The sequence below is a fragment of the Pelodiscus sinensis genome, chromosome 27, assembly GCF_052426305.1.
Source record: "Pelodiscus sinensis isolate ZL-2025 chromosome 27, ASM5242630v1, whole genome shotgun sequence".
Lineage (NCBI taxonomy): Eukaryota > Metazoa > Chordata > Testudines > Trionychidae > Pelodiscus > Pelodiscus sinensis.
Genome location: NC_143078.1, coordinates 5738408 through 5761444, shown reverse-complemented (window position 1 = coordinate 5761444; position 23037 = coordinate 5738408). Strand labels below are relative to the sequence as shown.

The window sequence follows — 23037 nt, the reverse complement described above, 5'->3', positions numbered from 1 at the left end:
AGAAATGCAGATGTGTTCGGGGTGATTTAGGAAGTTGGCCAGGAGCAGAGCTAAAGTAATCCAAATCTCAGAGTCCCAAGTGAGTCCTCTAACCACAACAGAATCTTCAATTGAGAAGTGAATGTGAGACCGCAGGGGGAAGTGTGTCCTGAGAACAACAATTTTGCGTTTCCTTGAGACCAGAGTAACTGAAAAGGACACTGAACTTCGTATGGCAACAATATTCCGCCTAGATGGTTATTGCCATGGGCCATATTTCTCCTCTCAGGTCCCCTCCTGACAGCCATGGTCCCTTTTCTCTCCCCCTCTGGCACTGAGCCATAGGCTGGGAACAGTGGGGAAAGGGTTGGGAAAGGGTGGCTACTAATTTGGACAGTTGGCAAGCAAGATGCAAGAGCTCCAGCCCTGCTGAGCACTTGATTGGTATTACAGCTGTTGCCTGTGGATACATTAGGATAGCTCTTCTCTGCAGGCTCCCTGTTCCCAGTGGGCACACTTGTTTCACATCCCTCCAAACAGCAACCCCCTCCTTTGGCATGTGTTGGAAAATAGTTCCTTTCCCAGGGCTTTCAGTTGTCCTGGCACAACCAAACCCTGACATTGCTTTTAGTTAAGAGAAGAGGAAGATGCTTAGCAAACGTGATGGCCCTAGCTCTTATCATTTGGAAGAAGTTTTTGAACAAATGGGCTCACAGACAGACCCATTCAAATATATATAGATAGATAGATGAATTGAGATATAGATTATAGATATATATAAAATACTTACATTTCAGTGTGTAGAGTGGTATAAATAAGTCATTGTCTGCATGAAATTAGTGGGTCTATTGACTTTGCTAGTGCTTTTTATGTAGCCAATTGTAAAACTAGGCAAATATCCAGAGTTTGTTTAATATCCGGAAAAGACCTTGTCATAGCCCAGATGTACACGTACCCCTGGTTAAGAACCACTGACCTGGCATTCTCAGTTTGTCAGAGATACTACATTTGCTGAGACAGAGAAACAAAAGTCACCCACGACAGGGTAGTCTCATGATACGGGTAGAGAATAGTAGTTACATTTGTTCCCTTGTTGCTGTGAATAGCTTCTGTTCTTAATCCACCCTGAATCTGGACATCTAGCTGCACTGCAATAAGTTGCTACAGTTAATTGTATTAATTAGTAAATTTTGCAATTTACATTACATCAGTGTCAGAGTGAATCAGACACCCCAGGGCCAGTCTCTGTTGGGTTAGTTCATTCTAGTGGTTTCATAGCTAGGGCAGCTCATTTTCATTAGCAGGTCAAGTAATGGGAGCTGCTTCTTTAACAGTATCTATTCTCAAATACTCTTCTCCTATGTCTCTCCAGGTATTCCGTGTCTTCCCCCTCCAGACATCCCCAATGGAACCCACAATGGGGTATTAATGGATGAATTCTATTATGGGACAGCTATAACTTACAAATGTGACAAAGACTACCCGCCAACTGGAGAGACCTCTATTTACTGCACAACCAAAGATGGGCTAAATGGAGTGTGGAGTGCACGTCCTCCTCGGTGTGGAGGTGGGGTTTGTATGAGTGCTTCTATCCCAACACTGCTCTGTCACATGTAGAAACTCTTGGTTTGCCAACCAAGAAATGTGAGGACATAGTGTGTCTGCCCTTCGCAACACTGACCCATTTTCTACCAATGGAATTGTTACATGCACACAAGCTGCACCGCGAGGGTTGACTTATTTCTGATAACACCGTGGTCTGGTGCTGTTGGCTTAGTTAGACACATGGGTAACTGTTCTGTTATGGGTAACTAGAGACTCTTGGGAGAAATGTCAGCCAGACCCATGCACATTTGCATTTGAAGGCGTATAGTGTGTGGAGGCTGCAAGATTCTGCCCCTTCTAACTCTAACAAAGACAAAGCACATTGCCTCCTGATGCATCTTGGCCCTGACTGTGTGGCTTGCTGAGCTCCCTCAGTGTTGGATGTCGATGGGTCTGAAGGACCTTTGAGTCTTTGTAGGGCTGAGCTTCTTGGCTTTACTCTGGGTCGCTTCCATGATTTGGAGGTCGGAGCACAGTCCATGCCTTGAGGAGAGGACCCTTGACAAGTTGCAATGAAGGGAGGTAACTCTGTAACCAGTGTAGCTCCTTCTCTCAGTGCAGCCCTCCACATTGCCCACAACAATCTCTATTTTCAAGGAGGAAGAACACAGGATAGTGCAACAAGGGGATATATAAAATGTTGACAGTGTAAAAGTGTAAAATGTTGATAGTGTAAAAACAGCTAGGAGGGCTGTATAGGCTGCCAAATTTTGTCTTCCTATCTGGCCCTGTGTTTCAGCAAAAGCATTTCTATTTCAGAGGTTAGGTGCCCAGTCCCACACATCCCGAATGGAAGAAAAGTATATGGCGATAAAAGCATCTATTCCTATAAAGACAATGTGACCTTTGAGTGCAATCCTGGCTACAAAATGAAGGGTCCCAGAGTGAGCCAGTGCCAAACTGATCAGACGTGGGATCCGCCTGTGCCAGTCTGTGAGCGAGGCAAGTGTCAAAGCTTTGATTTCTTAATATTCTACATCTAGAAATGGGTTTCCCTTCTGTCTGATCCACGAGCACCTCAAACACTAGCCAGGCTGCATCTGTTCTGCCTGCTGCTCTCCTCAAGTCAAGAGACTGGAGATGGGTTTGAGGGAAGAGGGTCCCAATAGATAGGAGCATAGCTGGAGGATTAGAAATGAACCAGACTGGGGGCTGTGGAGCAGGGTGCTGAGAGCTCTGGGGATGCCAGATGAGATACTTTCTCTCTTCTGTATGCTCATTGTGCTTCTCACAATGCATTGAGTGTCAAGATTCCTCAGACGGCACCAGCTACAAGAAGTGAGCCAAGTTGCAAGACCATTGGGTCTTTGGAGGGGAATTTCTGTATCTCAAAGCTGAAAGCACAACACTCTGATCTTCCTCTCTTCAGGACCTCATGTCTTGTCCCATTCTGAAATGGGAACTGGAAGTGATTTAGAAGAGGATATTCTTGGTCCACCACAGCTTGTTGTGGGTATTTCTGCTTCCTCTCCTGGATTCCACACTTAACTTGAAATCTTCTATCAATTTAGAGCAGTCCTTCCAGTAAATTGGACAGAGCTTTTCTTCTTTTTATGGATGTGGAATACCACACTCGCTCACCCCCTGCCCCACTAGCTCCTGCATGGTGAATAATAATGAAACCATGTTTCTCCTTGACACTGGTCTTGCAGCCATGCTCTTTTCTATAATGGGAAGTTACAAAAAGTAAAGATTCCTGAAGCATTGGTGCTAGTGATGGAACACGCTGAATCATTAGTCTGCCTTCTCCAGTGATGTTTCATTGCCCACCTTAAAATGCTTAAAGGGGTCTGATTTTTTTTTCTGGAAGGGGGAACTGCTGTGTCCTTCAGCAAAGGAAGCCCCTTTCAGATGTCTGTTGTTGGGCACCCAACGTCGCTAGTCACTCTGAAAAATGAGAGCCTAGGCTTTAAAATCACCTCAGCACCTGCTTCTCAGAGCACCAGCCACAGTTCAGAGACGGTGGATAAATCTGGCCAGCGAGTGAGAGTGACCATTGTGCTCACATCTCTCTCTGATCACACCTAAGAGAACGTAGTCTGTGTTCCCTGTCTGTATTTGAGTGTGCAGAATGGCTTCTTTCCTTGACATAGGTAACTCTAGCGCCTCATTAGATCATATTTATTCTTCCAAAAGGGGGCTGTCTCAGTCACAGGGCTGTGGGGGTTCGGTCCATGAGCCAGTTGGTATTCGGAAGGGTGTCCCTGGTCATTTATGTTCACTTCCTATCGACACTTATGCTCATGTAATGTTTCTTCTTTAGTGGAGCACTGCCGCTCTCCTCCACGCATTAGGAACGGACGGCTCAGCAGCCAGGTCTCAGATGTCTTCACCAGTGGGATGTCTGTGAAGTACCAGTGTAATCCTGGCTACTTCCTTGTTGGGGAGGCATCACTCCATTGTACAGCATCCGGAGCCTGGAGCAACCCCTTCCCTCAATGTGAAGGTGAATTTCTGTTCGGTTTGCTGCTTCCCGTTGCCTCGCTCCGTGTGTCAGGCACACGGGGGATTTATATCGAGATCAAGAGAAATTTGAGACAGGCCACCCATTCAGCAGTTTCCACAGCTGGGGATGAAACCCGCAGTGGCACAAATGGGCCAAAGTCGCTGCTGGCAGAAGGCGCTCCTTTAACTTCAGAGGCTTCGCATCCACTGGTACCAGCAGGGAATGGTTCTGGGAGTGCAGCGGGGTAACGTTCCTGCTGAAGAACTGATCACGTTGAAAAGAGGATGTCCCAGTGTAGCCATATTTAAGAGACTGATGTAAAAGGCTTGTCAAAGGAACCGGCTCAGTGGGTAAACGGTCCGTTCCATTGTGCGCATGTAGGGGACCCTACAGTGGTTGTTACACTTTCCCTTTCAGCGAGGTGTGTAAACCCAGAACTGGAGAATGGCAGAACGAATGGGGCACTGGCCCCCTACAGACCTGGAGCTGTCGCGATGTTCAAATGCGAGCCTGGTTACATCTTGCGTGGGAGCTCTGAGACTCGGTGCCAACGTGATGGTAGCTGGGATCCTCCTGTCCCCGTCTGTGAAAGAGGTGAGTGTGGCTACGGCTTTGAGTGTCCATTGTATTTCATCCCATTGGGACCAGTAAGATCTGGCAGGGCTGAGCGTAGAGGCCGAAAGGACTGTGAGATTGGTATGGGATCTAAAATTGAAAAGTAACATCTGTCCAGCTGTCTCTACCATGCTTATCTCCATAGCGTGGGCTTTTTTGCTCTCTGAAAAGGTCCTTGAAGAGTTGGGTCCTGGCCAGCCCTGCCCACTTACACCATCCCCCTGCGCCCTCTGTTCTAGGAACTTGGAGAAGGCCCTAGCCAACCAATAAATACTCACAAAGTTTCAGCATGTCCAATTAAATCACAAAAAATACAATGGGAATAGCCCTCAGAGGTTTCCTAAGATGTCTGGAAACATATCTGCGGGTGTTAAGAAGAATGACTCGGTCATCATGGTTTGTAAGAATTTGGGGGGATGGGAATGAGGTAGAGGGGAATGGAGGTGGGTAAGTTTATCCTTGGCGTATTAGTCTTATTGCTGTTGTGTTGGGCACAACTCAAAACAAGCATGTGGATCCTTCCTATGGATTAGCCTGCATGAGCGCTGCTTCACTGAAGACTCTCGACCTTCCCTGTAGTACGTTCTCCTTATCCAGGAGATCTTGAATGATCTAAAATCCAAAAGAAGTCCCACAGAAGGGCAAAATTAGTCAGGACAAAGCACAATATGAGGTCACACTAGATAAAGGGTACAAAGAAAACCTTCTACAAAGACATTAGGAGCAAGAGGAAGACCAAAGACAGAGTACACCCGTTATTCTGTGAGGAGGGAAACACAGTAGCAGAAAATGGGGAAATGGCTAAGGTGCTTAATGACTTCTTTGTTTCGGTTTTCGCCAAGAAGGTTGGTGATGATTCAACATGTAACATAGTGAATGTCAGTGAAAATGAGGTAGGTTCAGAACTACAATAGGGAAAGAATATGTTAAATGTTACTTAGACAAGCTGTGGATGTCTTTAAGTCATCAGGCCCTGATGAAATACATCCTAGAATACTATGGAGCTGACTAAGGGAATAGCTGAGCCATTTGCTATTATCTTTGAACAGTCCTGGAATATGTGATGCAAGAAGTCTAGAAAAGAGCAAATATAGTGCCCATGTATAAAAAGGGAAATAAGGACAACCCAGGGCTTTACAGGCCAGTCAGATTAACTTCTGTGCCAGAAAAAAAATGGAGCAAATAATTAAGGAATCCATTTGCAAACAGATAAAAGATGATAAACCTATAAGTAACAAGGTGCATGAATAAGGGGGGAAACAGTAGATGTGGTATTTCTAGACTTTAGTAAGGCATTTCAAACAGTCTTGCATGACCTTCTCATTAACAAACAAGGGTAATAGAACATGCATGGATCTACTAAAAAGTGGGTGCATAACTGGTTAGAAAACCATTCCCAGAAATTAGTTACATAAGAACAGCCACACTGGGTCAGACCAATGGTCCATCCAGCCCAGTATCCTGTCTGCCGACAGTGGCCAATGCCAGATGCCCCAGAGGGAGAGATCACAACAGAAATCCTCATGTGATCCCTCCCCTGTCACCTACTTCCAGAGAAACAGAGGCTAGGGACACCATTTCTACCCATCCTGGCTAATAGTCATTGAATGGATCTAACCTCCATTCATCTATCTAGCTCTTTTTTGAACCCTGTTAAAGTTCTAGCCTTCACCGCATCCTCCGGCAAGGAGTTCCACAGGTTGACTGTGGGCTGAGTGAAGAAAAACTTCCTTTTGTTTGTTTTAAACCTGCTGCCTATTAATTTCATTTGGTGACCTCTAGTTCTTATATTGTGGGAATAAGTAAATAACTTTTCCTTATTCACTTTTTCCATACCAGTCATGATTTTATATTGACCTCTTTCATATTGTCCCTTAGTCTCCTCTTCTCTAACTTGAAAAGTCCAAGTCTTTTTAATCTCTCTTCATGTTATCAATGGTTCACAGTTATTCTGGACAGGCATAATGAATGGAGCTCCTCAGACATCAGTTTTGGGTTTGGTTCTATTCTGTATCTTCATCAACGATTTTGATAATGGCTTAGAGAATACACTTATAAAGTTTGCAGATGCCACCAAGCTAGGAGGGGTTATAAATGCATCAGGGGACAGAACTGTAATTCAAAACAATCTAGACAAAGTGGGGAAGTGGTCTGAGATAAATAGGATGAGATTCACAACAGACAAATGTACTCTGCATAGAAGGAACAATCAATTGCATGCCCACAAAATGGGAAATGACTGCCTAAAAAAAAGTACCGCAGAAAGGGATCTAGGGGTCATAATAGACCACAAGCTAAATATGAGTCAACAGTGTGACGTTGCCAAAAAAGCAAACCTTGTTCTGGGATGCATTATCAGGAGAATTGTAAGCCAGACTCAAGAAGTCATTCTTCTCCCTACTCTGTGCTGATTAGACCTCATCTAAAGTATTGTGTCGAGTTCTGGGTGCCACATTTCAGGAAAGATATGGACAAACTGAAAAAAGTGCAGAGAAGAACAACAAAAATAATTAAATGTCTAGAGGACATGTCGTTGAAAGAAGATTCAAAGAACTGGATTTATTTAGTCTGGAAAAGATAAGAAGACTGAGAAGGAACATATCAGTTTTCAAGTATCTGAAAGGTTGGTACAAGCACAGGGGAGAAAAATTATTCTCCTTAAACTCTGAAGATAGGACAAGATGCAATGGGCTTAAATAGCAGCAAGGGAGGTTTAGGTTGGACATTAGGAAAAACTTCCTGTCAGGGTGGATAAGCACTGGAATAAGTTGCCTAGGGAGTTTGTGGAATCTCCATGGCTGGAGATATTTCAGAGCAGGTTAGACAGATGTCAAGCATGGATGATCTAAACAGTGCTTGGTCCTGCCATGAGTGCAAGGAACTGGACCAGATGACCTCTCAAGATGTCTAGTTCAGTGATTCAAGGATTCCATAATGTTGCACTTCATCTCCACCATTACCAATGGGAAGCCCAAAAACGAGGCTTTAGTGGTGTTAGCAATGGAATCTCTGTACCTTATAACTATAAGTGTGGCTATTTCCTTACTGGGAATACTCCTCCCACCCCACCCGCACCCCACCCCTGATGTGAAGGTGGGTTCATGTTCTGTTACCTAGAGCTAAGAGAAAGAAGCTTCTGCTATAGGATTTCACTCAAAACACTAGTTCAACAGTGCAACAGAATTAACAGCAGAAATGAAAGCTCTATTTAACGAGACACATGGTGAAATAAATGGTTTTGAAAATAAAGGGACAGCATGTAAACAGGGAACTCCTAGTGTACACGTGCACAGACATACATCTATTAAGGAAATATTTTTAAAAAGCTTCCATGTGAAACATTACCTGAACTATCTCCACCTTCCTCTGACAGACAGAAACACAAACCTCAGCCTCCAATTCCCACACTTGCTACATGCTGGTGAGCAGAAAACATTTGCAGTGTGTGTCCTGAAAGGCCAACAGCCCTGTACTCCTTCAGACCATGTGTAAGGAGCAGGCTATCTATTGAGAACCCCTTGCAGACAGCTCGCCTGCCAGCCCAGCTGTCTGTGTCACTGAGAGAGATCCACCTCTATTCATGAGGATCAGCAGCAGTACAGTGCCCGGGACAGGTGATTTTAGGCAGGCTAGCACTGAAGTATTTGCATTTTGCACCTTTTCAATTTCAGAGGTTCTCTGCATGGCCCCAAAAATCCAGCATGGAAGACAAGTAGCTGGACATGGCCCTGTCTACAGACCCAGGGACAGGGTGAGTTTTGAATGTGATCCTGGCTACACGCTGGATGGCAGCCGGCAGATTGAGTGCAAAGGAAATGCAACCTGGGATCCCCCTGTTCCAGTCTGCATACAACGTAAGTGTGAATCAAGGGTGACTGCTGGGTCACTGGGATGGTCAGTGTCGGGCAGGGAAGTGCCTGGAGGCTAAAATAGAGTCCATCTGTGTCCTGGGGTCGGTTTTCAGCTGTGAATGGGGAAAATATAAATATCCACCTGCCCCCTAATCCCCTGACAGCGTTCGTCACTGTGATAGCGGATCCCCTGCATCCTGCCCTGCCCTGCTGACAGACAGAGACCTGTCGGTGTCTCTCTCACTGAGCAGCCGAGTGGTATAAATGGAAACGCAAATCAGCAGAACTCATCCCGCTCAGAACACATTCTATTTCTGATTCCTAAGGGAGTCCAGGAAGGTTTGTAGGGACAGAAAAGTAACAGAAGGGGGCCAGCTGAGTTCTGGGGAGAAGGGAATCTAAGCCTGTGGTTTTTAATCTTGTGTGTCTGAGATGCATCGCTGATGTATTGGTGGTTTTGACTTACCACGTCCAGCTGTGGCTTTCCCTCTCAGTCTCTTTTAAGCTTTTCTTGAACAGAACTGACATTATTGCTGAAATACTTTTCTTCCTTGTTTAGCCTTGCCATGTCTCCCACCACCGGTCATTCGCCATGGGAAGCACGATGCCAATCCTTTGGCAGCTTTCCCCAGTGGAACGTATGTTAACTACAGCTGTGAGCCCGGCTACGCCCTCCGAGGAGAGGCTTCTATCTATTGTACCACATCTGGAACGTGGAGCCACCCCTCTCCTCTATGTGAAGGTGAATGCATTTTCAGTTGGCTTCCTCCCTTGGGCTGTAGGTGTGTCAGTCCCCCAACAGGATTTAAAGTGAGAGAGAGAGTGTTCCGTCACACCAGATAATGCAACAAAACTCGCAGCTGGGAATAGATCCCCCAGGAGATGCACAGGGCTGGAATCACAGCTGGCAGAAGCAGCTCAGTTTAATTCAGTGAAACTGTGCACACTCACGCCCTGATCGCTGCTGGATGAAATTACAGTGGAATCCGTTTTTAAAAGTGTCAGTAAGAAGATAGAAAAGTGTAGAACTTCTAAGTTAAGTGGCTCAGCAAAGTAAGTTGTTCTGGGGACGTACTCCAAGGCAGAGGGCATGTCTGCACATAGATCTTGCACTGGTTAGAGTAATGGTGTGAACCCAGAAATTTGCCATTGTTATGAACACAAATGTATCTTTATGGGGCAACTGAATTTGACAATGTAAACAAAGGAAGTAGCAGTGAATGCGTTCATGAAAGCAGCCTGACAACTCTCAGGCTGTGAATCTAGGTGTCTGTAAGCTTCTAGACACAATGAAAAGACAGCTCTAATGGTGTAAGGAACATGATGAGTGTTTGTTTATGGGTCCATATCTACCATTGGTGATGAGTAATCATCCAATCATTTCATCTGGGAAATGAAGAGTAAGAGGTAATAAATAGTCTTGAGTCAATAGGCTGCTGTGAGAAAGTTTGTAAATGGTTCAGGTCCTCTTCTGGATGATGCCGTTTGTGGACATTATTAATTATGCTGGGCATTGCTAAGCCTAGAGTATCAAACATTTAAGGCCAGAAACAAGTACCGTGATCCTTTGATCTTTAGCTGACAGTATTCCTGAAAAATGGCACATTTGAGCATCCTGGGAGAAGAGAGTCCAATGATGGCTAATACAACTAAGGGTAAACAGAACAAGTGCATATTTTGTTTTAGTTCATGAAGAAATGAGGGTTCTGGTGCCCACAGTGAGTTTGGCCCTATGTGTATTCTTTCAGATTTGCTCACAGTTTACATCTTGAGAAATATTTGTAAACAGATCTTACTTAGTAACAGTGTTGTTGTTATGCACCGGAAGAGGAGGGGGTGTACTTTTTTCTTATATGTGTTTCCTTTCTTCCTAGATGGCTGTGGTGTCCCAACCAGGTTAAGCTTTGCTGAGCTGAGGAATGAGTATAAAAATCAGACTAACTTTGTTATTGGGGCAACTGCAAAATATACTTGCCGGCCTGGATACAGTAGACACCCAAGGATCCAACCCATTATTACATGCCTTGAAAACAGAAGTTGGTCAAAAGCCCCTGAGTTCTGTAAAAGTGAATATTTTGTTTCTTTTGTTAATAAAAGGTCTTAATGGCACCACATAGTAGCAACACCACAAAAAGATTCATTCCTTTTAAATGGTTAATAGTGACCAGAAAAGCTCGATATTTGTGCCCATTCTGGGTCCTTCTAAATGAAATCTGGTGTTTAATGTGGCATTTAATATGGACAGTCCCAAGGGTAATTCCTGCCTTGAAAGAGAGAAGTTTAATCCTAGCCTTGTTCTCTACCAGGGAAATCGTGCGGTCATCCAGGAGAGCCGGAGAATGGCAGAGTTATTTTAACCGAAACCGAGTTTGGGTCAACGGCCAACTTCACGTGTGATGAAGGGTACGTTTCTGACTGCCTGAGCTGGCTATTTGTGCTTAGCTTGGAGGTGTGCAACATAAATGGATGTCCTCATGTTCCCCCTTCTCCTGTAAGCAGATTGCTGTTTTATAATACGCCAGCACAGCTCCTCCCTGGTTCAGTCAGTGTAATTTTGACAGGAAAGCTGGATTGGCCTAAGACTCCCTGTTTTCCTTGTGTGTGCTCAGTCTTGTGGAATGTCTTCGCTTTTCAATCTGCTTTGGCCTGGGAACAGTTCTTCTTCTGAATGATGTGACGTGGTTGCCTTTCCTAAGGGCCATGCAGAGAAGAGACTCCAGGGCTGCCTTCCCATATCCAAGGACACACCCAGCGCGGGAGCTGTCTGAGTTAGAGCTTGGGGATAGGGCATCTGTAGCCTGCCCTCTCCTTTGAAAGACTAGGGCTGTGCTTGAATGGCCTGAATAGCAAGGTCTGCAGCTGCAGCACTGGCTGGGAGGGCTGTAGGAGTCTCGTGTCTGGGCTGGAAAAGGAAGAATCTCTTTGCACATCCAGTCCCGTGTCACAGAAAATGGCCATAGCAGTTGCTGGTGCTGAACTTTAAGACTGTAAGAACCTAAGAACAGCCAGACTGGGTCAGACTAAAGGTCCATGTAGCCCATCCATCCTGTCTCCTGACAGTGACCAATGCCAGATGCCCCAGAGGGCAGAGTGATCATCAAGTGATCCCTCCCCTGTCACCCATTCCCAGCCCCTGACAAACAGAGGCCAGGGACACCATTCCTACCCAATGTGGCTAATAGCTTTTTATGGACCTATCCTCCACGAATTAATCTAGCTCTTTTTTGAACCCTGTTAAATTCCTGGCCTCCATAACATCCTCTGGCAAGGAGTTCCACAGGCTAACTGTGTGCTGCATGAAGAAATACTTCCTTTCGTTTATTTTAAACCAGCTATTCATTTCATTGTTCTTATTTCATGGGAAGAAGTAAATAACTTTTCCTTATTCACTTTCTCCACACCAGACATGGTTTTATGTACCTCTATCATATCTTTCCTTAGTCTCCTCTTTTTCAAGCTGAATAGTCCCAATCTTTTTTATTTGTCTTCTTATGGCAGCCCCAAACCCCTAATCATTTTTGTAGCCCTTTTCTGAACTTTTTCCAATGCTAAGATATCTTTTTTGAGACGGAGTGCCCACATCTGCAAGCAGTATTGAAGATGTGAGTGTACCATGGATTTATATAGAGGCAATAAGAAGTTCTCTGTCTTCTTATCTTATCCTCTTTTAATGATTCCTAGCATTCTGTTTGCTGTTTTGACTGCCGCTGCACACTGAGTGGATGTTTTCAGAGAGTTATCCACAATGACTCCCAGATCTCTCTTGAGTGGTTGTAGCAAAATTGTACTTATATTACCCGTCATATTGTACTTATAGTTGGGATTATGTTTTCCAATGTGCATTACTTTGCATTTAGCAAGATTAAAATTCATTTGCCATTTTGTTGCCCAGTCTGCTAGAGCTCAGCTCAGCATTGGTTTATTTATCCATGTCTGTGCATTTGGGCCTCATGTGGTGCAGTGGTCATATATTGCACTTTCTTGGGTTAGGACTGACCTGACTGATTATCTCAAGCTGGCCAACCCCAGCTGGGTGTGCCAGGCCCACACCCATAACCCAATGCACTCCAACGTGAAAAGTGTAGAACCGGTGTGGAGCTGGCGTAGTAACAACCCCCCAGCAGCCTGTTCCAAAGTGCTGATGTTGCTAGTTTGCATGTGGCTTGTGATTCCCTGGCAGGGCATGACCCTACTGGTGTGGGGAGGAGCAGAGGGCACAGGAAGGAGATTTTGGTTCTCCTGACTCTCAGAACACCAGCTGATGGGGCCTGTGCAGGATTCGGTTCCATGTTTGAATTGTGGAAGGGGCTGGGGAGTTCTCCGTTGATGAAGGAGACTTTGCTCTATGACCATCACTCAGTGGTGTTGGTCCAGACCTGCTGCGGCTACTGAGAAAAGCTTCCCAAACAACTGAGCTTCTCAGAAGAAATGAGATGCCAAAGGGAGGTAAGAAACAATAATCCCTCTGCCTAACTCCAGGCACCGGCTGATTGGATGGCCTTCCATACGATGTGTGCTTTTCGGCCTGCGCGTTGCATGGAGCCGTGATCTGCCCACTTGTGAGCGTGAGTGAATTACAGACATCTGTCCGTGTGCTGGCATGGGCACTTGTGCTATCTGCTTGCCTCACAAATGTTCATAAACAGCTAGGGAAGCCCTCGTGATCCCCACGTCAGAGAGGGAGAACTCACAGTGTCCAGGTCTACACTATGGATGTTAAATTTCAATGAATTAACTAATCAAATAGTCGATGGGATTTCCACTGACTATTCGATTAGTCAATAAGGATTAGCGTGTTCCACCTTTGAAATGTACAAGAGCCCCAGTAGACTGGGCAACAACTTCACCACTGTGCAGCTGGAGCCGTCCCCTCCCACTGAGCTGGAGCTGGCGGGAACCAGCTTTTAAGCCGGCTCTCCCCAGCACCGGCTCTTTTCTCTCCTCCCCCGCTGCCTCTTTGTGATAGAGGCAGCAAGGGGAGGGAAGTGACTAGTGTGTCGACTATCCGATAAGCTTTTACTTATCAGAGAGTCGACTAGTCAATTATTCGCTTACATCCCTACTCTACACTAGTCCCGGGAGGTCAACTTAAGATACACAAATTCAGCTAGATAAATAATGTAGCTGAAGTCAGTGCACTGTATGCTGAGCTTGGCCCCATTGCCGCAGTGGGAGGTTGATGGTAGATGAATTGAAATATATAAATATTGTACTTACATTTCAGTGTGTAGAGTGGTATAAACAAGTCATTGTCTCCATGAAATTGGTGGATGTGCTGACTTTACTAGTGCTTTTTATGTAGCCAATTGTAAAACTAGGCAAATATCCAGAGGAGTTGATTTACCACTGGGAAAAGATCTTGGCACACCCCAGATGTACACGTACCTCTGGTTGAGAACCACTGACCGTTTGTTAGAGACTGCTGGGAAAGAGAAGCAAAAGTCACCTATGACAGGGCAGTCTCACACTACAGGTAGAGAATAGCAGCAAGATTTTGTTCCTTTATTGCTGTGAATAGCTTTTGTTCTTAATCCACACTGAGTCTGGAAAACTGTCTATGGTACTCATCAGTAAGACCAGAATTTAAAATTATATTAATTAATGAATTTGTCATTTTATATCATGTCAGTGCTGGAGTGAATCAGACACCCCAGAGCCATCCCCTGTTGGGTTAGTTCATTCTAGTGGTTTTATAGCTATGGCAGTTAGTTTTCTTTAGCAGGTCAAGTAATGGGAGCTGCTTCTTTACCAGTATCTATTCTCAAATACTCTTCTTCTATCTCTCTCCAGGTATTCCGTGTAATCCCCCTCCAAACATCCCCAATGGAAAGCACAGTGGGGTGTTAGTGGATGAATTCTCTTATGGGTCAGCTGTAACGTATGCATGTGATAACGGTTACCCGTTGACTGGAGAGGCCTCTATTTTATGCACAACCGAGGACGGACTAAACGGAGTGTGGCGTCCACGTGCCCCTTGGTGTGGAGGTGGGGTTTGTATTAGTGCATCTTTCCCCATGCTGCTCTTACACCTATAGAAACTCTTGGTTTAGCAACCACAAAATGTAAGGATGTAGTTAAATCCCTGTACTTAGTGTATCTGCTTTTCGTAACACCAACTCATTTTTTATCCAATGGACAGAGTTGTTGACTCAAGTTTCACAACTTGAACTCGAGTCTGAATTAAGTCATCTAGGTGATTTGACTTCATTGTTTGTGACTTGAGACTCAACTTCAGACTTGCTAATCTTGTTAAATCGACTTGGTGAAAAAATTGTCCGAAAATGCCAATATTGATGGCTTGTACAAAAGTGACGTGACATTTTTTAAATTAAGTCTTGAGACTTGACTTGGGACTTGACTCATAACTGAATTTAGGGACTCAAGACTCGACTTGCGACTTGAACTGTAGTGACTTGAGACTCGACTTGGACTTGACAATGACGACTTGAGGGCAACACTGCCAATGGAATTGTTACATGCAGGCAAATTGCACCGTGAAGACTGAGTTATTTCTGCTAACACCATAGTCAGGTACTATTGGCTTAGTTAGACACGTAGCTGACTGTTCTATTATAGCAGTGGTCCCCAACCTTTTGAGGTTGTCGGGCGTCAGGGGGTGTGGCCGTTCGCCCGCCGGGCGCCAGGGGGCGGGGACACTTGCGTGCCCAGGAGCGCCCCCCCATAGCCGCATGCCCGGGGCTGGGGCCCCCCCATAGCCACGCGCCCGGGGGGCCAGGGCCCCCCCATAGCCACGTGCCGGGGGCCCCCCCCGCAAGCGCCGCTCGCCCAGGGCCGGCACTCCCCGAAAGCGCCGCGCCATGTGCCCGGGGCCCGGCCAGCCCCGAGCACCTGGCGGGCGCATTCAAATGCCCCCGCGGGCACCGTGTTGGGGACCACGGTATTATAGGAAGAAAGAGAACCTTGAGAGAAATGACTGCCAGACTCAGGCAGTTTTGTCTTTGAAGATGTGGAGTGTGCGGTCTGAAAGATGCTGCCACTTCTAACTCTAACAAAGACTAAGTACGTTGCTGGGTCCAGAGGCCTCCTGATGCGTCTTGGGCCTGACTGTGCAGATTGCTGAGCTCCTTCAGTGCTGGATGTTGATGGCTATGAAGGTTCTTGTAGGACTGAGCTTCTTGGCTTTACTCTGGGTTGCTGCCATAAATTAGAGATTGGTGCACAGGATGCTCCAAAGGAGATAACCTTTGATAATTTGCTCTGCAGGGAACTACTCTGTTCCCAGGGTATCTCCATCTCCCCCTCTCAGGGTACCCCTCCACGTTTCCCACCACAATCTGAGGAGGAATAACACAGGCTAGTGCACAAGTGACATGGCTTGAAAATCTAAAAAAGGCTGCAGAGATTTCTGTCTTCCTGTCTGGCCCTGTGTTTCAGCGAAAGCATTTATATTTCAGAGGTTAGGTGCCCTGCCCCACACATCCTGAATGGAAGAAGAGAACCCGCAGATAGACGTGTCTATTCGTATAAGGACAGCGTGACCTTTGAGTGCCATCCTGGCTATACCATAAAGGGTCACAGAGTGAGCCGGTGCCAGACAGATCAGACGTGGGATCCACCTGTGCCAGTCTGTGAGCGAGGCAAGTGTCAAAACTCCAATTTGTTCATATACTGCATCTAGAAATTAGTTTCCTTTCTGTCTGATCCATGAGCTCCACATACACTAACCCAGGATGGATCTGACCTGCCTGCTGCTCACCTCAAATCAACAGACTTTGGAGACTGGTGTGAGGGGCGAGATGGATGGTCCTGATAGCAACAGATGCCGGGGATAGGAAGTGCACTATATTGGAGGTGGTGCTGGCAGGGTTCTGAGCACAGAGGGGAAAGTCAGGTGAATAATTTTGTCCCTTTTCTATGCTGCAATCTGGTGCTTTTCCACGATGCATGTGGGGTCATGATTTCTTGAACTGCAACAGCTGTGAGAAATGACCCAGGATGGCAAAAGCAATGGGGCTGCTTGAGAGGAATTTCTGTAACTCTTGAGTTGAAAGCAAGGCACTTTGATCTTGCTCTGCTCGGCATCTGAATGTCTGTCCCATCTTGAAATAGGAACTGGAAGTGATTGAGAAGAGGATATTCAGTAACTTCTTGGACCACCGCAGGTGTTTCGATCCTTCCACTTCCTCTGCTGAATTTCTCAATTAAATTGGAAATTTTCTCCATTATGAGCAATCTCTCCAGTAATTAGACCCACTTTTCACTCCTCCGCTGTATGTGGAGTACGGCCATTTAGTTTCTGAGTGGAGAAATCCCCTTGTCTCTCCCTTCACTCTTGTCTTGCAATCAAGCTGATTTTTACAATGCAGTAAGAGGGAGAGTATTGCCAATGAGTAAAAGATTGTAAAAAGCCATGGGCTGGTATTGCTGGCTGCACACAAATGGCCCAGATTGGGTGTCCAATTACAGATGCTTAAAAAGGAGCCTGATTTTTTTTTTTCTTCCTGGTGAATGTCTCTAAATTACCATTGTGATTTTGGCTACTCCCTTATTTGGGAGGCATCATTTCCTTGTAAGGCATCTGGACCTTGGGGCTTTCCCTCCCTCTGTGTAAAGATGCCTTTCTGTTTTCTTTGCTTCTTCCCTTTACCTTGCTCTGCGTGTCAGACACACATGGGGATTTAAATTGACTCCAAGAGCACTTTGAGTCCAGCCACCAATTGAGCTGTTAAAAACAGCTCCTTGAACTTAATCGAATCATAGAACAAGAAAACTGGAAAGGACCTCGAGAGGTCATCGAGTCCAGTCCCCTGTCCTCACAGCAGGACCCAGTACCATCTAGACCAGGCCTGGATAAAATATGGATGGCCCATTGGTCGGATCCAGTCCGTCAAGCCCCCAGATCCAGCCCATGGAGACAGCAGGGAGCCCCAGGCAGGTTCCCCAGCTTCCCCTGCAGCCCAGAGTACCGGGCAGAAACTGGAGGGGAGGTGGGAAGTTTTAGGAGCTGCCCTACCCCCAGCACAATCTCATTGGCCGGTTTCTGGCCAGAAATCGGCCAATGAGAGCTGCTTGTTTGAATAACAGGCAGCCAAGAAGAACTATGCTTCCTCTCCTCAGCTCAGTTATTCATGAAGCTCATGGCCAGGCAGGCAGGTAGGAAACATTTTAAGCTCTGCAGGCAGGCAGGCTAGTTTGGCAGCTTGCAAGTAAGTCTCTTGGCCAGAGCCTGCTTCTGGCACCCCAGCCCCTCCCTGCTCCAACTCTCTGCCCCCCCCCCAACATACCCAAAACCTCTGTCCCTCTCTTGCACCCATACCCCTTCCCATATCTGGCACCCCAATCTCCTGCCCCAGATCACAATCCCTTCTTATCCCTTCAAATCCCTGCCCTCCAGTCCTCTGCCCTGGGTCACAATTGCCTGCTTTATCCCAACTCCCTCCCAGATTCCATTCTCCCTCCTGCACTCCAGTCCCTTACCCCAAGCTCTCTCCAGCACCCAACCTCCATCCCAGATCCCGCATCTCCATTCATATCATGGAAGAATGCGGCCCTAGACCACTTTCCAAATTCTTGGAGTGGCCCCCTGTCAAAAATTATGCCCACCCCTGATCTAGACCATCCCTGGTAGATGTCTGTCTCACCTGCTCTTAAATATCTCCAGCAATGGAGATTCCACAATTTCCCTAAGCAAATTATTCCAGTGCTTAACCACCCTCACAGTTAGAAAGTTTTCCCAAATGTTCAACCTAAACCTCCCTTGTTGCAATTTAAGCCCATTGCTTCTTGTCCTATCCTCAGAGGCCAAGGAGAACAAGTTTCTCCCTCCTCCTTCTGATACCCTTTTAGATACCAGAAAACTGCTATCATGTCCTCTCTCTATATTCTCCTTTCCAAACTAAGCAAGCCTAGTTCCTTCAGCCTTGCCTCATAGCTCATGTTCTCTAGAACTTTAATCATTCTTGTTGCTCTTCTACAATTTCTACACATCTTTCTTGAAATGTGGTGCCCAGAACTGGACACAATAATCCAACTGAGGCCAAATCAGTGCAGAGTAGAATGGAAGAATGACTTCTCATGCCTTCCTCACAACACTCCTGTTAATGAATCCCAGAATCAGGGTTGCTTTTTTTCCAAACAGCATCAGACTGTTGACTCATATGTAGCTTGTGGTCCATTATGACCCCTCGATCACTTCCTGCAGTACTCCTTCCTAGACAGTCGCTTCTGTATGTGTGAAACAAATTGTTCCTTCCTAAATGGAGTACTTTGCATTTCTCCTTATTAAACTTCATCCTATTCACCTCAGATTATTTCTCCAGTTTATCCAGATGATTTTGAATTATGACCCTCTCATCCCAAGCACTTGCAACCCATCCCAGCTTCGAATCATCTACAAACTTAATGAGCGTGTATTCTATGCCAATATCTAAATAGTTGATAAAGATACTGAACAGAACCGGTCCCAAAACAGACATCTGGGGAACACCAGTTGTTATGCATTTCCAGTACTATTGTGAACCATTAATAACTACTCTCTGACAATAGTTTTCCAGCCAGTTTTACTCACATGTTATAGGATCCCAATATAAGTTGTATTTCCCTCGTTTATTGCAAATAAAATTAAGGAGCATCACATCCACTTGTACTAGAGGAGGATGGTTCTATAAGTGCAGAAGGGTACTGTTCCTGCTGATTGAATGGATAAAGGTGAACAGAGGATAAAGATGGCACTCGAGAAATACAGATGAAGTTCAACCAAAAAAGCCTCAGCAACGGACAAGGCACTGTGGGTAAAGGGTCTATTCCACATCCCATGTGCGCTTTGGAGTCTAAAGCGGTTGTTACGCTTCCCCTTTCAGTGACATGCGTGAGCCCAGAACTGGAGCACAGCATAACAAATGGGGCGCTGGCCCCCTACGGCCCTGGAGACGTCGCGGTGTTGGAATGCGAGCCTGGTTACACCTTGCGAGGCAGCTCTCGGCCTCGGTGCCAAAACGATGGTAGCTGGGATCCTCCTGTCCCCATCTGTGAAAGAGGTGAGTGTGGCTACGGCTTTGAGTGTCCGTTGTATTTCACCCCATTGGATCCTCCTCTGCTCAGTTGCCAAGTGTCTGGCCCATCTTGAAATGGGCACTGGAAGTGATTGAGAAGAGGATGTTCAAGAACTTCTTGGCCCCCTGCAGGATTTGTGGGTAATTCCGTTTCCTCTGCTAAATGTCACAGTTAACTAGAATTTTTTATCAAGTGTGAGAAGTCCTTCTGGTCATTAGACACAGTTGTCACTCTTCCATTGGATGTAGAGTTCGGCCTTTAGTTCATACAGAGAACCATCCCCTTTTCCCCCCTTGACACTTGTCTTGCAATCAAGCTGATTTCTACAATGCAGTAAGGAGGAGAGTGAAAAAAGCAATGGGCTGGTAGTGCCAGCTGCACACTAATGGGCCCAAATTGCGTGTCCAGTTACAGATGCTTAAAAAGGAGCCGGATTTTTTTCTTGCTATTGGATGTTTCTCAATTACCATTGTGATTCTGTGCACTCCCTTGTTTGGGAGGTGTCATTTCCTTGTGAGGCATCGGGAGCTTGGAGCTTTCCCTCCCTCGGTGTAAAGGTGCATTTCAGTTTTCTTTGTATTGCCTTGCTCAATGTGTCAGACACACGTAAGGATTTAAATGGAGTGCAAGAGAACTTTCTGATTAACAACCAATCAGCTGACATATAAGAGCTCCTTGAACTTCAGGAGCATCGCAATGCACCTGTACCAGCGGTGAACATTTCTGTCAGTGCAGAGGGGTACTGTTCCTGCTAAAGGAGTGGATAATGGTGACTAGAGGAAGTGATACTCGAGAAATACAGATGGGGTTGAAGGAAAAGACTTATCAATGGAAATCACTCTGTGGGTAAAGGGTCTATTCCATGCCACGTGCGCTTCGGGGTCTAAAGTGGTTGTTACACTTCCCCTTTCAGTGACATGCGTGAAACCAGAACTGCAGAACGGCAAAACGAATGGGGCGCTGGCCCGCTACGGCCCTGGAGACGTCGCGGTGTTGGAATGCGAGCCTGGTTACACCTTGCGTGGGAGTTCTCGGCTTCGGTGCCAAAACAATGGTAGCTGGGATCCTCCTGTCCCCATCTGTGAAAGAGGTGAGTGTGGCTACAGCTTTGAGTGTCCGTTGTATTTTACCCTATTGGATCTTCCTGTGCTTAATAGCCGAGTGTCCCATCTTTAAACGATTCCCCGGTGTGGGTCTCAGATCAACAGAAACACAGCTTTCCAGGCTAAGGTCCACCAAAACAGATCCTTAATTAACAAGTACACAGCCTTCTTGCCTCAAGTCCATAGGTAAGTGACTCCAATTCACAGGTGTACAGCCTTCTCGGCTAAAGTCATAAGAACATATGAACATAAGAATGGCCGTACTGGGTCAGACCAAAGGTCCGTCTAGCCCGGTATCCTGTCTGGCGACAATGGCCGGTGCCAGGTACCCCAGAAGGGGTGGACCGAAGACAGTGATCTAGCAATTTGTCTTCTGACATCCTTCTCCAGCCTTTGACAAACAGAGGACAGGGACATCATTCCTTACCCCCTGGCTAATAGCCTTTTATGGACCTAACCTCCATGAATTTATAAATATCTTTAATTTATAAATATTTTTTTAAAACTCTCTTATAGTCCTAGCCTTCACAGCCTCCTCTGGAAAGTTCTGCAGGTGGACTGTGCACTGTGTGAAGAACTTTCTTTAATTAGTTTAAAATCTGCTACCCATTAATTTCATTTGGTGTCCTCTAGTTCTTATATTATGGGAACAAGTAAATAACTTTTCGCTATTCATCCTCGCCACACCACTCATGATTTTATAGACCTCTATCATATCCCCTCTCAGTCTCCTCTTTTCTAAACTGAAAAGTCCCAGTCTCTTTAGCCTCTCCTCATATGGGACCCATTCGAAACCCCTAATCATTATAGTTGCTCTTTTCTTAACCATTTCTAATGCCAAAATATCATTTTTGAGGTGAGGAAACCACATCTGAACGCAGTATTCAGGATGTGGGTGTACTATAATTTTATTTAGGGGCAGTAAGATATTCTTCGTCTTATTTTCTATCCCTTTTTTAATAATTCCTAGCATCCTATTTGCTTTTATGAGTGCCCACTGCGTAGACGTTTTCAGAGAACTATCCAAAATAACTCCAAGATCTCTTTCCTGATTAGTTGTAGCTAAATTAGCTCCCATCATAGTGTATGTATAGTTGGGGTCCTTTTTTCCAATGTGCATTCCTTTTCAATTATCCACATGAACTTTAATTTGCCCAATCACTCAGTTCGGTCTTGACTATCTTAAACAGCTTAGTATCGTCCACAAACTTCGCCACCTCACTGCTTACCCCTTTTTCTAGAGATTCTTTATGAATAAGTTGAACAGGATTGATCCAAGGACTGACCCTTGGAGGACACCACTAGTTACACCTCTCCATTCTGAAAATTTACCATTTATTCTTACCCTTTGATTTTTGTCTCTTAACCAGTTCTCAGTCCATGAAAGGACCTTCCCTCTTATCTCACGACAATTTAATTTACACAAGAGCCTTTGGTTGAGGGACCTTGTTCAAGGCTTTCTGGAAATCTAAGTATACTATATCTTCTGGATCCCCCTTGTCCATATGTTTGTTAACTCCTCCACAGACGAGTGTCTCTCATTCACAGGTGTACAGCCTTCTTGGCTCAAGCCCAACAACAGGGTCCTGCTGGAGCGAGTCAGTGGGAGGGTTGGCCCACGGGTTGGGGTAAGGGAACCCGGGCCTTTCCTCTCCACCGAGTCCCAACCCAGTATCCTAAGGGCAAGGAAATGGTCCACTGCCCGGGTTGGTGGGGATGAGCCCAAACTCACCAACCCCCATGGGGTAACGCAAGTATTCCCGCCCTGGGTCACTTTCTTCCAAGCAGTGGCTGCCTATCTGGAGTCGCTCTCCGTCACTGGAGTTGGGGACACAGCCAGGTGACTCTGTCAAGATGAACGCCTCAGCGATGGCTGGAGTGAGGATCTTTCGGCTTGGACTAGTGATCCCCTCTGCCTCGATCTCTACGGAACCCCTACCTGGCCGAGGGTCCTTAGCCTGGGGATGACCTATCCCCTCTGCTGCCGCTAGCATTTCCCCTCCCTTAGGCAGGTCTGAAGAGTCCTGGCCTGCCCTGAACAGGGATGTTGACTCCTCTGGCCCACTCAGCATCTCTTGTCAGGCGAGTCTTGCTAGGGGTCAGTGGACGGACTCGCTTCAGGTGTGCTTCTGCACCCTCTCCGCCTTCACGCCGAGTGGTCCTCCTCCCGAATCTCCCCCTTTCCCTGGCAGTCCGGGGACACTTAAAGATCCTGCAGGGGGAATGCTGGTGTAAATGCCCCCGGCCGCAAACTTTCACTTCTAGCTGATGCCCTCCCCGGGTCCTAAAAGGAGGCGGATTTGCCTCTGAGTCCTAGGAGCAAGTGCAGCAGGCCGACACACCGAGGTACTTTCACCCGAAAGGGCAGCGCTCCCCCTAACCAAAATCCGGGGTGTAAGCACCCCATCACAGAGTCCAAGAGAAG

At 46.2% G+C, this 23037-nt stretch overlaps 1 protein-coding gene across 1 annotated transcript in view; it reads left to right on the top strand.

Moving 5' to 3' along the window:
- Positions 1-23037, top strand: part of CR1 (complement C3b/C4b receptor 1 (Knops blood group)) — a 238352-nt gene that overhangs the window by 9732 nt on the left and 205583 nt on the right. Inside the window, exons 5-17 of the mRNA XM_089773562.1 lie at positions 1352-1546; positions 2344-2526; positions 3848-4030; positions 4448-4624; positions 8317-8499; positions 9056-9238; positions 10371-10562; positions 10803-10899; positions 12976-13061; positions 14287-14481; positions 15912-16094; positions 19317-19493; positions 20423-20599. Of these exons, the coding sequence (XP_089629688.1) occupies positions 1352-1546; positions 2344-2526; positions 3848-4030; positions 4448-4624; positions 8317-8499; positions 9056-9238; positions 10371-10562; positions 10803-10899; positions 12976-13061; positions 14287-14481; positions 15912-16094; positions 19317-19493; positions 20423-20599 (2211 nt within the window). The remainder of the gene's footprint in view (positions 1-1351; positions 1547-2343; positions 2527-3847; positions 4031-4447; positions 4625-8316; positions 8500-9055; positions 9239-10370; positions 10563-10802; positions 10900-12975; positions 13062-14286; positions 14482-15911; positions 16095-19316; positions 19494-20422; positions 20600-23037) is intronic.